The sequence below is a fragment of the Triticum dicoccoides genome, chromosome 1B, assembly GCF_002162155.2.
Source record: "Triticum dicoccoides isolate Atlit2015 ecotype Zavitan chromosome 1B, WEW_v2.0, whole genome shotgun sequence".
NCBI classification, from domain to species: Eukaryota; Viridiplantae; Streptophyta; class Magnoliopsida; order Poales; family Poaceae; genus Triticum; species Triticum dicoccoides.
Window position 1 is genome coordinate 561977757 of NC_041381.1, and position 16128 is coordinate 561993884.

The window sequence follows — 16128 nt, forward strand, 5'->3', positions numbered from 1 at the left end:
AAGAGTAGACAAGTAGTAGCATACCAACTTATTAGCAAAATCAACTTCAGGAAAGCATCCTGGCAACCGTAACTAAAGTTCCAAAATAAATACGCAAACCAAATCAGGTGGCAGCTTTTCCGCTGCACGAATTTGCCAGTCAGCATCAGATTAGTCCTTTTCATTTCTTAATCTTAGATGGATAAAATGTACTACCTGGAAGAAGAATCTGGCTGGTCTTTTAATGCTGCCTCGTGTATGCTTCCTTCTATGAAACTGCTGTGAAGTTTGGACCAGATTTCCTGGAAGCATAAGAGAAGAGCTGTGAAGATTTGTTTTTACACATGCAGCTCAAACAATCTGAAGCTCCCACCTAGTCACAATGGATAAGCATAAGGGCCATGCCACTGGAAAGAGGAAACCAACACTGCATGTGGTTTCTCAGTCGGACAGGTCTTACTTGATGTAGTTTGGCTAAAAAAAAGTAGAGGCAGAGAATGTCAAAATGCACATTGCCTCTTCAGATATCTCAACTGGCAGAATCCTTTTGTGGGAGTGAAAAATCAGCCTTGCATTAACAAAAAAAAAAGCAGCTTGTATGAGGGTTAGATCACATCAGAGTGTCGTCAGAGAAGGGGAGCAATGAGAAAATGTACTGATTTGATATGTTTTTCATATAGCTAACCAGATGTCACCACTGTACAAAGAGCTAACACACCAGACAACAAGCACAGACTATTACACAGACCAAAAGTTAAAGCAGCCAAACGACCCTTCTTGCACCAGCAAGCAGATACCCCGGAAGAACTCCTAGAAGCCATTCATCTCCAGAAGGTATGTGCGCCTCTTCATCAGCGCCTTGGCAGCGAATTTGAATGGCCCATCAAATGCTCCAGAGATGAACGCGTCCGTTTCCTTGCGGCTGACATGGCCGCCATTGCTTCCCTCGGTGGAGGGCTTGATAGCAACCAGTGTAGCACCCTGCAACGCGATTCCTCCGGGCAGCTCGAGATATGGCGCGTATTTCAGCTTCATGTTGCAGGCCGGGACCTGGGTCCTGTTGGAGCATGCTGAGGCCGACAGTTGGTTCTCTCTGAACTCCTTCAGCTGCTCTGCTCCCATGGTCAGCGTGCCCTGACCATCGGCATCGGTCAGCACCAAGCTCACAAGTGTGGCGTGCTCCTTGATGATCGACCGGAGAAGATAATGCCTCGTCGATGCTGCGATGAGGGAGCTGATTGTCCACACGACGCGGAGCTTGAGCCCGCCATTGGTATAGAAAGACTCCGGCATGCTCCCATTGTCCTCCGAAGACGGCTCGTGCTCTGCGCCAACAGGCTTGCGGTCAACCCTGGTGCCCCCGAGGATCACGCAGTTCTGAAGCGTGCTCCCGTACTCTGCCCGCCATTTCAGGAGCACCCCGTCCTCGGTCCCGACATCCCCGGAAGGGAGCTCGATGTGAAGGTTCCGAACGTGCGTGAAGCTCCGGAGCACCTGCGCCGGCGAGTGGTGCGCGAGCTGCGGGAAGAGCGGCCGCCCGGCGCCGTTGGGGCCGCGCGCGTTGTGGAAGGGCTTGATGATCGTGAAGAGCATCAGCTTGAGGAAGTGGGAGAGGATGTTCCGGGGCTTGGGCGAGGTCAGGTTGAGGGCGTCCTCGCCGTCGCCGTCGACCGCCACGACGCGGTCGATCTTGACGCAGACGTCGTGGACGTGGGGCACGAGCCCGTTGAACCGCTTGGACGCGGCGGAGCAACGGCCGAGGGAACGCACGTCCTCCACCTTGTTGAGGATGAGCAGGACGAGCGAGTCCGGCAGGCAGTCGAACAGGTCGAGCTCGAGCTCGAGCGCCGGGTCCGCGTGGATTCGGGCCTTGGGAAGCATCGCGCCGCCGGAAGGTCACGCCTTCTGCGCCGCCCGCCCACCCACCCCGCGGAACAAACGGCACCAAGATTGCCGGGAATGGGCAAGAACAGGCTGCTCGACCTTGGCTCTTCGGATGGCTCGCGCAATGGCAGCAACCGCCCGCCAAATCGACGCGACGCGACCGCCTGAAGGGAAGGAGAAGAGGAACAGCTCAGAGCACGGACGGGAAACATCAGAGACATGGATGAAATGTCAAGGGATTGAAGCAACATGCAGCAAAATCACCATCAACAATCGAAGGGGACCTCAAATGAAGAACCGGGCGAGTGGAATCCACCAATCTTTTACATACCTCAGCCGCCGGTCGCCACCACCGCCGCAGCCGCGCGCGGACGAACAACTAACCCAGGCGAGCAAATCGGACCGAGACCCGCCCAGAACCCGCGCTCTCCGCCGGATCCGACGCCGGCGAGCGCCTGGGAGGCCAGGGAACCGCCCGAAAACTCGCCGCAATTCCCCGCCCGACCGACCGACCGACCGCGGCGCGGCTGCTCCGGCGAGCAGATGCAACGCACTCCGCGAGCTCCGATTCGGCGGGCTCCCGGCGGCAATCCGGCGAGGGTGCTGGCTAGGGTTTATCGGAGGCGAGGGATTGGGGATATTTTTCTCCGCTCCTCCCGGCGGCAGTTGTTTTTCTCTAGCCCGTGCGGTCGCAGAGGAACAACGAGAGTGCTTCTGCTCTGCTCTCCGGCACCACTCGACGGTGGGCGGCTTTTAATATCGGCCCGGAGGACGGGGGCGGTGGCGCCGTCAACAGGTAACGGCTCCCCGCAGTTAAGCCAAGCGGCGGTGGCGCGCCGTTGGTTGATGGGTAACGGCGGGGGAGCCGTTGCTCCAGGTCCACGTCAGCCGGGGAGGGTGGTGTGTGGTGCGACAAAGCACTGTCAATTTTTTCATCAGACAAAATATAAACGGAGGCGCCCAATTTGAACAAATAAGCATTCGTACCTATGAATCGGGCACGCATCCTATCTCTATGATCACCTTCGAAGGGTCGAGCCGATAAATTGTTACCGCATTCTCACCTCTCAAACTAATTTGAACCGTCGTTGTATCACTTGCGCATCATCGTGTACCGAACCATGAACACAAATACTTTAGCCCCCTCCTTCTTAAGAAGCGTAGGGTTTCTTTGCCTTCCGTATGTATCGCCGCCGGTCTGCCTCGTCTCCGGTGGACTTAGAATCGTGATGGCGTGGTGGATCCTGACCCTTGCTGGTGGGAGGGCTCTGTTTTTAGATGTTCCTTTGAGTTTTATTAGGGTTTCTGTCATACTCAGAAAAAACGAGATGGCGGCGGCTCCCTGAAGATGAAGTAAGGTTCTCCTCGCCTAGCCCGGTGGTGTCTCTAGCATTGTAGGTAGGCGTGCGAAGGTGTGTCTCTGACGGATTTGTACTTAGTGGATTTGTACGGATCTGATCGTGGTTCGTCTACATTCTTCTGTCTTCATGTGGGATCCTTTCTATCTATTACTCACTCCGTCCCAAAATAAGTGTCTTGAGCTTAGTACAAACTTATACTAGAGCTAGTACAAAGTTGAGACACTTATTTTAGAACGGAGGGAGTACTATTTTTTAACGGTGGTTGTTGTTGTTCTGTTGCGCTGGTTCTATGGGGCCTCAACATGATGATTTTCTGATTGTCTATTACAACTTGCTCGGTTTCGGTGGGGGAGGGGCAATGATGGCAACGCGTCTTCGGCCTGTTTCAGTGCTTGTAGTCGTCGCTAGGTGGTCTACGAATTTAGATGTAATTTTTATTATTTTTAGTGTTTTATGTAGTGCCATGATTGAAGATGAATAGATCGGTTCCTGCAAAAAAGAAAAAACCCAGAAGTTTTCATATTAAAAAATGTACCGAACAGATTTTCAACTTTGACATACAAAGGAACCGAACTTTTTGGACAACTTCATTCATGTTTGCTAATTACTCCGACAATATTAGCGCATAAATGTCACCGTGTTCAGCCTCTCTGTCACACACAAAAACTTTGAGCTGGCCTCCGGTCCTCGTGCATCTCCTCTACCCACATAGACCGGATAGGGCCGAGGACTTCCCCTCAAAAAAAAAAAAGATAGGGCCGAGGACCAACACATCCACAACGCTTGGACTTGCTTTAACGAATATTAGCACATCCACAACACATCCACAACGCAACAACCAATCCTCCTAATTGGAGATCAGAGGATGAGTGTGAACTCGACGGCCCAACGAATATTAGCACGGAAAAAGACACGGGCCAGCGACAAGCCACGCCGGTCAAAAACAAGGAAAACATACTCCAGCCCGGGAGACGGGGCAGGGGCAGGGGCAGGAGCCGTCGCGACCGTTGTCTTTTCGCCCTGTGACAGCGAGGTGGATTTTTTCTATATATTCCACCACGTACGACCCGAAGCCGACACGAGGAGGGAGGGAGGGAGGGAGGGAGCGGCGGAAACGACCAAGGCGTCGTTTTTGTGCTTGCGAATCCAGTGAGGTGTGCGGCAGATCTAGTCGTGAGGCGCACATTTCTCTTTTTATCCCTCTGCTCGTCGTGAGGCGCGTCGTGTACCGGGAGGTCACGTTGCGTCGGCACGGACAAAAGCTAGTAGCGATCACGCGGGCGACACGGACAAATTGGCAGAGATGTGATGGTACATGTAGCTTGGGATTCTCGTGGTAGAGTGGTTGGACAACGAGCCCCCGCATTTTCTGGAATACACTAGGCGCGGACGTACGGTGTAGGGAAAAAAATGGGTCGCGCTAACTGCCACACGTGTGGCAGGAAGGGAGGCGCACCACAAGTCTCTAATGTAAACAGATTGTCACGTCATCGCATTCATGCATGCAAGAATTTTTTTGGATTTTCAGTTTTTAAAATGTTTTATCTCTTAAACGAAAAATCCGATTGAAAATCCGTTTTCATCATTAAATCCCTCGCGATGAGATCTTCGAAACTAGATCCCATGTTGATATGTTTTGATGAAATTTTTTTTGGATTAAAAGTTGTCATGTCTATTGCATATGAATTGCCGTGATATTTACACTGAAGTTGCCATGATATGTTTCTGCTATTTTCTTCTACATTTAAAAGTAAATTTTGACATTTATAAAACAGGGAATTAAAAAACTAGACTTGTCATGAACCATAAATTAAAATTACCATGATACATGCACGTAAAATTACCATGGTTCATACAAAAAATAATTTCCATGGTCAAAGTACTGGAGTTGCCATTATCAAAATACTAAAATTGTCATGATCTACAAACTAAAATTGCCACATGGCAACTTTAGTTTAAGCCTTATGGCAACTGCAGTGTAAACATCGTGGCAACTTCTGGCAAAAAAAAAATTCGTCGAAACATATCAACATGGGGTCTAGTTTTGAAGATATCGTCGAGATGGATTTAATGGTGAAACGGATTTTTAGTTCGCTTTTTTATTTAGGAGATACAACATTTTTAAGCCGAAAACCAAAAAAAATTCTGCTGATGTCATCTATTCATACGTAGCAAAATGAGTGGTGATGGAGGCGTGTGGGCGATGTGCAAACGACCACACGTGTGGGCGTTAACATTTCCGAAAAAAATTCTGTGGAGACCGGCTGCAAAACCCGTTCCATGCATACCCAATGCCAGATGCGGCCACGTGTCCCACCTCGCCATCCCACGTCCCCCTGTCCTCTGCTCCCGTTCGTGGTTTTTCTTGGCTCGATCGCCTCTTCTCAGCTCCAGGAAACGTCTCTCGGCTCGGCTCGATTGGAGTGAGCATAGGATTATTTTTATGGAAGTAGGCTCCACCACATTCCCCTCATCCGCCGCTGCCGATGCCGTCGGAGTCGCCTCCGTCGTCCGCCGCCGGCACCTCGCCCGACAGAGGATAAAGCGAGCGCGTACACCGACCACAGTACACAGGTGCGGCTCCGAACTCCTTTTCTCGTCCGCTCGCCACTGACCCCCTGGTCCCTTGTTCATCGCTTTTGGTTTCTGCTCTTAATCTACTAGTTAGGTACACGTGCATTGCACACATGAGATTTGGCAACCAAATTATGAATAAATACCACACTATAGCATGTAACCTTTGAGTCATATATGCATGATGTAGATGTTCGTTTAATTCTTATAGTTCATCTCATACAAAATCAATTAGTTTAATAAAAATAATTAATCTATTTTAAGATTCATGAAATTGTGCGTTGTAAAGCATAAAGTAAAAACAAATAATGGCAATTCATTTAGAAAAAAAAAGTTTGGACAATTATGATACGGAAGATTCTAGAACAAAGGAGAAGTGCTTGTGTTTTAAGGTTTGTGCATTATGCTTAAGTTCAACCATGGAGTCTTCTAGATTGTACATGTGGCAGAATCTGGTGGAATGTAGATGATATCCAACGGCCATTAGTGCTCGGATTTGCCATCTCTGCACCGTCGGATTGGCTTCATCCAACGACCATCTTTCAAAGTTATTCGCACGCTATATAGGGGTATAGATTTGGTTCTCGTGTAAGTTCTGACACCTTTTGTTTAAACACTGTTTAGTATCTTAGTTATGAGGATTGGTACATGTTAGCAGATCAACCTTTATGTAGCAATAAAAACCAAAGATTAAGATTCTCTCGGTCAGCACAAAGTATTAGTGTTTGTCTTTTTTTTAACAAAAAGTATTATTGTTTGTCACTTGTCAAATTGTCATTACTAGGGATACATTTGACTTAATATATGTGACCTACTGGAATTTTAGGGGCATGATATATTGTGGCTAAAAGAGGCTGTTAAACCTTTCCACATATATTTTCTATTCTGGAGCACTGTGCTTCGGAACTACTAATGTTATGGAGTGATATTTGTATGGTGTTCGCTTTTTTGATTATTCATCAGAGGCATAATCCAGTTTTGGGGCTTAGTCTTATGAGGCTGCTGACCGAGAACATAATAGCTGAATTCCACACTGAGCTGGAACATCTTCCCTTGAGAGCTCCATGAACATTCCTTGCATTAAATACGCGACCGCGTCGCCCCCCCGCGGGCGACCGGCCGCACGTCGGGCCTCCTCCCTCCAGGCTCCCCCCTTCCTTCTTCCTTCTCACCGCCGTCGCCGGTGCCCGCGGCCGGCTTGGCCCTGGGGCTGCTGGTGGCGGCAGCCTCCTGGCCCTTCCCCTCCCGGCCGCTCTCCGGCGCGGGCGGAGCGGCTTCGGGGGGTGCATCTTGGCGGCGACGGTCTGGCGTGGCGGCTATGTCAAATTGATGGCAAATATTGTAGACTTACATTACATTAGGAATGTCAAATTGATGGCAAATATTGTACCAGCGGCTATGCTGATAATCTGGAACTACATGAAGCTTTAGCTGTAAGACATGCTCTGAACTTTGCAGCACAAGAAGGTTTTCAGAAAATTGAATTGCCATTAGATTGTTTGTCACTGACCAACAAGGTGAAAGCACAAGAAGGTTTTTACAAATTGAAGTGGCATCAGATTGCTTGTCATTGATCAACAAGGTGAAGAGGGCAGACCAAGACGGATCCTAACTGGCATCATATTTCTTGATATCAAATGTAGAGCAGTGGCATTTGTTCCGTGTAACTTTCATCATGTAAATTGGTCTTGTAATCGTCCTGCTGATATAATCGGTCCCCTGACATTATCAGGACCATTATTTGTAACGAACGGAATTTCAATGAATGATATGAAGTTGTCCTTTAAAATATATATATATATATATCTGATGTCTTTTCTTGACCAATGTATTAGCTACAATGTACAGTATACCATTTGAAAAAATACATATCTTCCAAACCAGCAGCTCAAAAATTCTGAAACTTGTACAACAGCTCTAGCCTTGAAGATAGCTATAACTTTTAGTTGATGTTTTTTGCAGGAACAATCGTATAACATATCAAAATCTCTGCAAAAGGCAGGCTACTCTAATTCTCTGCGCACTGAATTGCTACCCAATAATGACATGATCGATGTAATCTGGCAAAACTTTCAGAAATAATTACATCTAGCAGCATCAATTGAATTTCAGTGTAACACGCTGTAAATGTAGACAAGGTCCAGTGTAACAGAGTGCGTCAATCAAGATTCAGGAACGCACCAAAATATATCCAAAGTAACGAGCTCCTTATAGGATGCAGCAAATTCTTTTCATCGGAATGTACAATGTGGCAGAACCGTCCTCATCATCGGCAAGGTTTATGTTATCCAAGCCTGCGGCAGGGCCGCCGTTGTCGTAATAGGCGATGTTGTTGGACCGGGCGTGCCCACTCCTGTCCTCGACGGTGGTGGAGCTTTAGACTGCGGGGGCAGGTGCACGGCGGCCATGGCTATCGTTCAAGTCCGTTGTGTCCATAGGAAGGAGACGGTGGCATGGCTGTTTGTTCCGCCCACTGTAGTGAGCACCTGAGCGGGGAACCCACGGCGGCCGCTAGTCCAATCCCGTGGCCGTGGAGGACAGTGCTCCGGTCGCATCTATTGGAGCCGATATAGTGTTCATAGGGCTCAGTTTGGAGCTGAGAAGAGGCGATCGAGCCGAGAAAAACCATGAACTGGAGCGGATGACAGGGGGACGTGGGATGGCGAGGTGGGACACGTGGCCGCATCTGGCATTGGACATGCACGGAACGGGTTTTGCAGCGGGTCTCCACAGAATTTTTTTCCACGATGTAGGCATGTGCATTGCACGCACAAACTACCTGCTTCCATTTGGCGGCATGTTCATGTTGGTTCTCCTGACGAGCTTCTGAAATTACTCTGCTTGCGATTGCACTTGGAAGTTTTCCTTCATGGTTTGTTTCTTTAGAAATCTTACTTCATTATAGCAGCACAGGCTCACGGTTCGTTGCATCGTCGTGACAAAACCGGACAAGCTTTCATCGTATGCGAGGCAATTTTGCGCTAGAAATAAGGAAAATGTGGGCCGATTTGTGTTCCTGTAGACCAAGATCGCAACAGGCTGACACGCAAGAACATATAGCGTGCTAAGAGGGTTGTAAATCATGCATTTCTCTACCACGCAAAACATGGCATCAGTATGACAATATATAGCTCGATTAGCTACAAACATATGTGAGCGTAGCCCAAGGACAAAGAAGCAGTCACCAAAGATGGCAGATTAAACAGAAACAAAGCAAGCCACCAGCCCCATACGCGTGAAACGACGACAGATGAGGTATCGCGTGGGATCTATCCATGGCGTTCCACACACGGCCGATTTTCGTGTTTTGACCCTTTTTTGAAACAAAATCGAGATCTAACCCCAGTTTGAAACCTTTTTGAGATCTGACCTTTTTGCTACCGCCAGGCTTTCAAGCGGTAGGGTTGCACAGTCTACCGCCGCAGGGTCTGGCGGTAGGTGTGGCTGACGGCCGTTAAATCGTTAACGGCTGCTTATGGACCTACCGCCATAAGCCAAGGCGGTAGTCAGCACAAACCTACCGCCGAGAGCCCTGGCGGTAGGGTGGGAGCATGTGTTAAGTTTCTGTGACCAAAAAATTGAACAGCTCAACGGTAGGGTTGTACACCCTACCGCAGAGGCGCTCAGCGGTAGGGTGTGCAAGCCTACCGCTGCGCTGCTCGATTTTTTGGTCACAGAAGGGGGGGCGTGGGGGGATGCACCCTACCGCCGGGTCTGATGGTGGTAGGTTGTGCTATCCTACCGCCTTAGTCTGTGGCGGTAGCGTGGCCCATTTTTTGCACTTTCTAACTTCTTTTGGCTTCAAGTTTTTGGCGGACAACATTTAAACAACATATGTATGACATAAGAAGCACACAATGTATGATATATGATGCACACAACACAAATCTATAAATAAGGTAGGTTCGATACATAGCAAGTAGACATCCATAAATGTTTTCACCAAGTTATACATAGCAAATTAACGAAACAGTTTCACGAGCAAATCCATATGGTTCACGAAGCAAATATGCAAGTTTTAGGTTCAACCACACGACAACAACTTCAGTTCTTCTTTCCCCTCTTCGACTTTCGGTCCTCGTTATCCTTGGATCGCTTCTCGGCCGCCGTCTTCTTGCGTGCCGCAGGACGTGCTTTCTGAAAGGGGGATGGACTCGTCCAATCCTTCTTCGGCATATTCCTCTTCTCACGCTAGGTTGGCTAAGTTGCTGGAGGTCCGTCGTCATCATTGTACTCCTCCTCATCATCATCGTCCTCTTCCTCTTCCTCACCATGTTCTTCTTCTGCACCCTCTTCTTCATCTTCCTCTGCATCATCATCGTCGTCGCTCTCCTCCTCGTCATCTTGAACCGCCCTAGACGACGAGGCTGCATGGCTCGATGAAGCGAGGCTACGCATCGGTGCAGGAGGAAAAACATCCTCAGTGTTTGTAGCGCACCCAAGCAGGCCCACAAGCCGGCGTGCTTTGTTGACGTATTTCTGCAATGATAACGAAACAATATGAACTTCTCGAATGTCCAATGATAACAAAAATGAACTCCGTATTACCTTCATTGTTTCCCTCAACTTGTTCTCACTAGCTCGAGTCCCAGGGACAACACTAAGCACATCAGAGGCATGAAAAATGCTTTTGTTCAGCTCCGAAGACTGCAAAGTAATAAAATGAGTCAATACCACGAAAAGCTATTTTCATCCAACCGTCGGTTCGAAAGAGGTAAAAACAACATACCACTCTGTTCATGAGGGGTCCGTACTCCCTAAACCCGCCTTGAAGTTGTCTGATGCTCTCGTTGTAGGCTTCATTCTCTGAGGCGTCATCGAACAGATCTTCGGCATCTGCTGTCATCCATTGGGGCCTCAGACGCAGACGATGCTTGATGCCATCGTTGTACCACAACATGTGATCCTCGTAATCGTCCCAGTCAATCACTCTCCTCTCTGTGTCTTTGCCTGTTTTCCACTCGTTCCATTCCTGCACGTATCTCGCATGTTCGGCTTCCCAATCCGTGATTGATTGATTCTTCTGCCTGCTCATCCTGTAATGCATAAGAAAGAATGTAAAACATCCTTCTTGTATGAATGTAAAACATCAAAATAAGAACTTAGAATCGATGAGGACGGCTTGTGGTACTCACAGGTGTAGGTCATAGCCACCGGTATCTCGAACGATACCGGCTGGTGGTGTGTGTTGCGCCTTACCAAATTGTGCGGCAACGCGCTGTGGCAAGTGGTACTCCACGGCATAGACACAAATCATGGGCACGATGCACCGGAAGAGAAGCCGGTCCTGCTTGCACATGTTGTTTAGCTCGAAACCCAACTCTCGATCATCACTATACAGCCGTCAAGTAACCTATAACCAAACAATGTTAGGCTCAAGTGAAAGTGTTATCGAAACAATGGTAAGCTCAAGTGAAAATGTAGTTCTTATACCTGGAAAGCCGTGAGAGCATCAAGCTCGTTGCTGAAGACCTTGCACAAGGCCTTCGATTCGCCCGTGTAGACACGCACCACGTCCCAAGCGTATGCGACGGTCGGGTTCCGATCATCTTCGTCATCTCCGCCATAGTCCGTCCATGCACGCGAGTGCAGCTTCTCCGGACGGCCCACCGGGATTCGCTCCCACATCCAAATGGAGAGGCCCCATACACATCCACACATACCGTACGTGACTTCCGCTCTCTGAGTCGCGTCGTCAAGCTACAAACCATGTTCAGATGATAAGATGTCAAAATGTAAAGTAGCACACGTCTGATATTTGAAAGAAAGTGATATTCACTTACCGAACGGTATAGGTAGGCGAGTCCGGCGGCCCCCCAGTTGTACCCCGCATCCCAATCCTTTAGGAAGTCGAGATACATCCATAGGGCAGAGTTCCCGGAGTAGTTCGGAAACACTACCTCCGTGAGAATGTACCACAGGTAGGCCCTGGCGTACTGCTCCACCACCCGGGGCTCGGCATCTTCCGGGCACTTGCTCCGGTGCTCGAGGAGCCATGACAACGGTATGCCGGAAGTCCGGTTGCTCTTAGCGGGAGGGGGGAGGGGGCAGGCTGACAACCCTCTCGTGCCAGTTCGCCCTCTCCACTCTTCCTGTAAGAGCACGACCCTGGAGCGGTAGTGTCGTAATCATCGCTCAATCCTCGAGGGTCACGGTCATCTCCCCACATGGAAGATGAAAGTTGTGCGTCTCTGGCCGCCACCGGTCGATCAAAGCCGTGAGAGCTGACTGGACGAGCGTCGGCGGCTTACGCTTGAACTGCAGGACAAAACCCAATAGTCGGGCTCTCCTGAAGAACGGTGCGTACCGCTCGTCGTACTCCATCTTAACCGTCGTCTTGTGAGCCCTCATCCGCAGTGGTGGCAGCATCTATGAAAATCAATAACCAAAGCATAATTAGCATGGACATAATAGTTAGCTACTTGTTTTCATCAATTCGAAAGATTTGGTTTGAAATGGTAATTACCACTCCATTCTCAATGAAACGGGCACGGTGACGCTTGTCGAACCTAGGGTCAAGCATGGCGTACTTCGTGCCGACGTCGTCCGCAAGAGGTGGCCTCCTAAAAAAATTGCATAAGCATATCAAAAGATATCGATGCATAACAAATGTTCATCACATCCAAAAAAACCTATGAGTTCAATCTTTGAATAACCATATATCTAGATTATCATGAACATGAACTAAATACAATACATATATCAAAAACAAAACCCATGAACTAGGGTTCATCTTGAGGGATTAACCATGTTTACTCCAACAAAATCCACTACTTGCATCATATAAGATCCACATGCATCCTATATCAAAACAAATATTTCCAATATTCATCATATATAAAAAAATTTAACACAAAAAATTATGAATTAGGTTCATCTTGAGGGTTCAACATTTGTTCTCCAACTATATCCACTACTTGGAGCATAGCATATCAACATGCATCATCATATCACAATATATTCCTCCAACATGCATCATATCAAAAATAATTCCTCCAAAAATAATATGAACTAGGGTTCATCTTCACATAATCATACCAACTAGTGACTAGAGTTCATATCTAACACAATATAATATCTATAATCAACCTAAATCAATCCTAGGGTTCAAAATATTTAAGTCTAGTTCAAGAATGGGGGTGATTTAATTTGAATCAAATAATGCGACGAATCGGAAGCTATTTGACTAAAACTAATTGGAGGGATCGAAGGAGCTTACTTTTCTTTCTTCGGGGCCATCTCAATCCGTAAAAATGGTGAAGAAACGACGAAGATCTGAGGGGGGAGTGGAGGAGAAGAGAGAGGGGCGAGAGGAAGAACTCCTCTGTTCTTGGGGCGGGTGGTTGGAGGAGAAGGGGAGGGGTGGGGCGGCCGACGGCTTATAACTGCCCGCACCCTACCGTCACGTACCCCGACGGTAGGATCGGACAGGCTACCGCCATGACCGGCGGTGGTAGGATGGACGGAGCCCGTTAATGCTGCTGACGTGGATAAGTTTCCTACCGCCGCAGCTTCCGGCGGTAGCCTAGGTAATCCTACCGCCGGGCACCCTGGCGGTAGCAAAAAGGGTCAAATGTCGATTTTTTTTCAAACGGAGGTCAAATTCTGATTTTGTTTGACAAAAGGATCAAAACACGAAAATCGGCCTCACACAGTGGTAGTAAGGTCTAGGCCATTTGCAAGGTGGCAGATTCATGAACCAGGCCAGGTTCCTGCTAATAGCCCGGAGAAGATAAAGCCAAACGCCTACCAACTACGCACATCACACGGGTTGCGAGATGCAAAGTCGACGAGGGAGAGCACAGCACAAGCAGCCAAGAACCGGCCACCTGATCTATCATCTATGCTACACTTACACAAAGTTGGCGGCTGTGGCTATTGTTAACGCATGCCTATCTTCCTGCATGTGTGCCGACGACGGGCTGAACTCTATTGCTTAGCCACTGCTCCCTCTGTCCGAAAATACTTATCCTACAAACGGATAAAATTGATGTATCTAAGCAAAATAAGTCTAGATACAATCATTTATAGGACAAGTGGATAAAATGAATGTATGTATAAGTAAAATAAGTCTAGATACAACCATTTATAGGACAAGTATTTCCGTGCGGAGGTAGTACTTCAAGTTCGTTCAGATCACGCTGATCTAAATGCTCTTATATTTCTTTACAGAGGGAGTAGTTTTCCTTTTAGATTTTGTTTTTTATCTATCACTATCTACTAGTATTATCTAATCACCTAAAGCATCAAAGCTCAATTTCATCATTCCAAATACCATGGGGTTGCTTAATGAGTACTCCCTCCGTCCGGAAATACTTGTCATCAAAATGGATAAAAGGGGATGTATCTAGACGTATTTTAGTTCTAGATACATCTCTTTTTATCCATTTTGATGACAAGTATTTTCGGACGGAGGGAGTAGTTACTTCGTTGAGTTTTCTTTTTTTTTGTGAATCCAAAGTTAACTAGCTACTTCGTCGAGTTATATGCATTAGCGGTGGAAAGGTTTTCACACGTTGCCGGTCGACGGAAGAAGAAGAAAAAGAAGAAGAAGAAGCGGTGGGCACGAGTGCATGTGGTTGGTGTGGATTAACGGCCGTCATGGGTGAGGTGGCGCCGGAGGCAAGAGCACAGATAAATAAAGGGAAAGTGAGAGGGAAACATTACAGCCACGTTACCATCCAAAACCACGTGCCGGCTCTCGAATTAGCATGTTATCATCCTTCACTTTTGCAAGCTGACCCTGTGACCCACTATAACGGAGGAAACTCAAAGGTTTCCATCAGAGTAATAACAATAGTTTCGCCGGTGGGGCAGTGATCATCACGGTGGAGATGTAAAACACCACTGCACAAACACAAAGGCACCTCTCAGGGTGGATCAACGTGCATGTTTCCATGTGTTGGCGCATGCCCGCGGCCCGCCCCGCAACATCTGCAACCCTGTTTCCCTCAGATGCAGAGAAGATGGGCAGCAGATAATAGTTTCACTGTGGCATTCAAGTCCGGCGCTTCTCTCTCTGGGTCTACAAAGTTAAGCAGGGACGGTGAAGAGATCAGATACTGCTATTCAGAGATGGATTTACGCGCGTGGTGCCAAGCCGGGAACTGCTGCCCATGGCAGGAGCGGTACATGGGGTGTGCAGGCTTTGTTGGGGACCCAGGCCCCCCCTGGCCGTAGATATTTGTGCGCTCCGTGGCTGACATGGTGGACCCACCGCTAGTAGATGGTAGGGTAGCTGCTTGCATTTGCTCTAGCACCGATGACTCTCACACAGGAACCGAACTGTGAAGAAATTATTTATGGATTATGTGCCGGCGTGAGTGAGATCCAAACAAACGTAAGATGTTTTTGCAGTTATAAAGGTGATGTTATTTGGAAAATTCTGGATGGAACCTCCCTGAAATCACCGCTGCCCCTGTGTGCTTAGGATGGTGCTTCACTTGGACGGATTTTGACACACGGAACGTGTGATAATCACATGATGGATGGATGCACCTCCCTCGGAAACTGAACACGTACGCCTGGCCGCTGCCACATGCATATGCATGCTGCCGCTGTCTCTTCTATACCATTCCTACGGGTATGTTTCTTTCTTGGACCGGGTTTAATTAGCCTCAGCATTGAAATTAGTCAAAGGATAATGCCACCCTTAATGGAGCAGCCGTACTAGTAGTACTACGGTTTATGCCTAGTTGCTACGAGAGCGAGCGACCGACTGTTACAGTCTTACAGAAGGCAGCACAGCACAGTGATTGAGCAGACGCCGATGGTTCTTTTCTTCAGGTGCTCTTACAAATGTCCACTCATTATATTCCGTTGACCATTTTGACGCCATTAACTAAGAGCATCTCCAACAGACGCCCTATCTAGCCGCGCGATAATTTTTTTTACAGCGCCAAAATAGCATTTTAGCGCGCCGGACAACCGAGTATCTCCAACAGATGCCCAAAAATATACTGCCCAGCTAGCAACAATAGCAACTCCAACAAGCGAACAAAAATAAGCACGTGCGCCCGTAACTAGCTCGCCCCGCCGTGGCCATGGCCGTGCCGCCCGTGCCCGTGGGCGCGCTCCTCCCAGCCCCGCCATCGCCGTGACCGTGGCCGTGGTCGTGCCTGCGCCCTCCCGCTCATGGCCGTGGCCGCGGCCCGCCGCGCCCGCGCGCTGCCGCTCGTGGCCATGGCCGTGGCCCGCGCCCCGCCTGGTCGCCGTCGCGGCCGCGCCCGCGTCCTCCCGCTTGTGGCCGCGGCCGCGGCCCGCCGCGCCCGCGCGCTGCCGCTCGTGGCCGTGGCCGTGGCCCGCGCCCCGCGCGGCCGCCGTCGCGGTT

The 16128-nt window shown here is 48.8% G+C and overlaps 1 protein-coding gene across 1 annotated transcript; it reads right to left on the reverse strand.

Annotated features, from left to right (window-relative positions):
- Window positions 1-620: 620 nt before the first annotated feature.
- LOC119348758 (F-box protein At5g46170-like) lies at window positions 621-2598 on the reverse strand. The gene is made up of 2 exons (XM_037616746.1): window positions 2195-2598; window positions 621-2027 (listed from the first exon to the last, which is right to left on the reverse strand). Exon 2 carries the CDS (start codon window positions 1858-1860, stop codon window positions 790-792), a length of 1071 nt encoding a protein of 356 aa, XP_037472643.1. The 5' UTR covers window positions 1861-2027; window positions 2195-2598; the 3' UTR covers window positions 621-789.
- Window positions 2599-16128: the final 13530 nt, after the last annotated feature.

What these genes read in the sequence shown, in the direction of transcription:
- LOC119348758 (XM_037616746.1), bottom strand. Translation starts at nt 1,860, where the DNA reads ATGCTTCCCAAGGCCCGAATCCACGCGGACCCGGCGCTCGAGCTCGAG.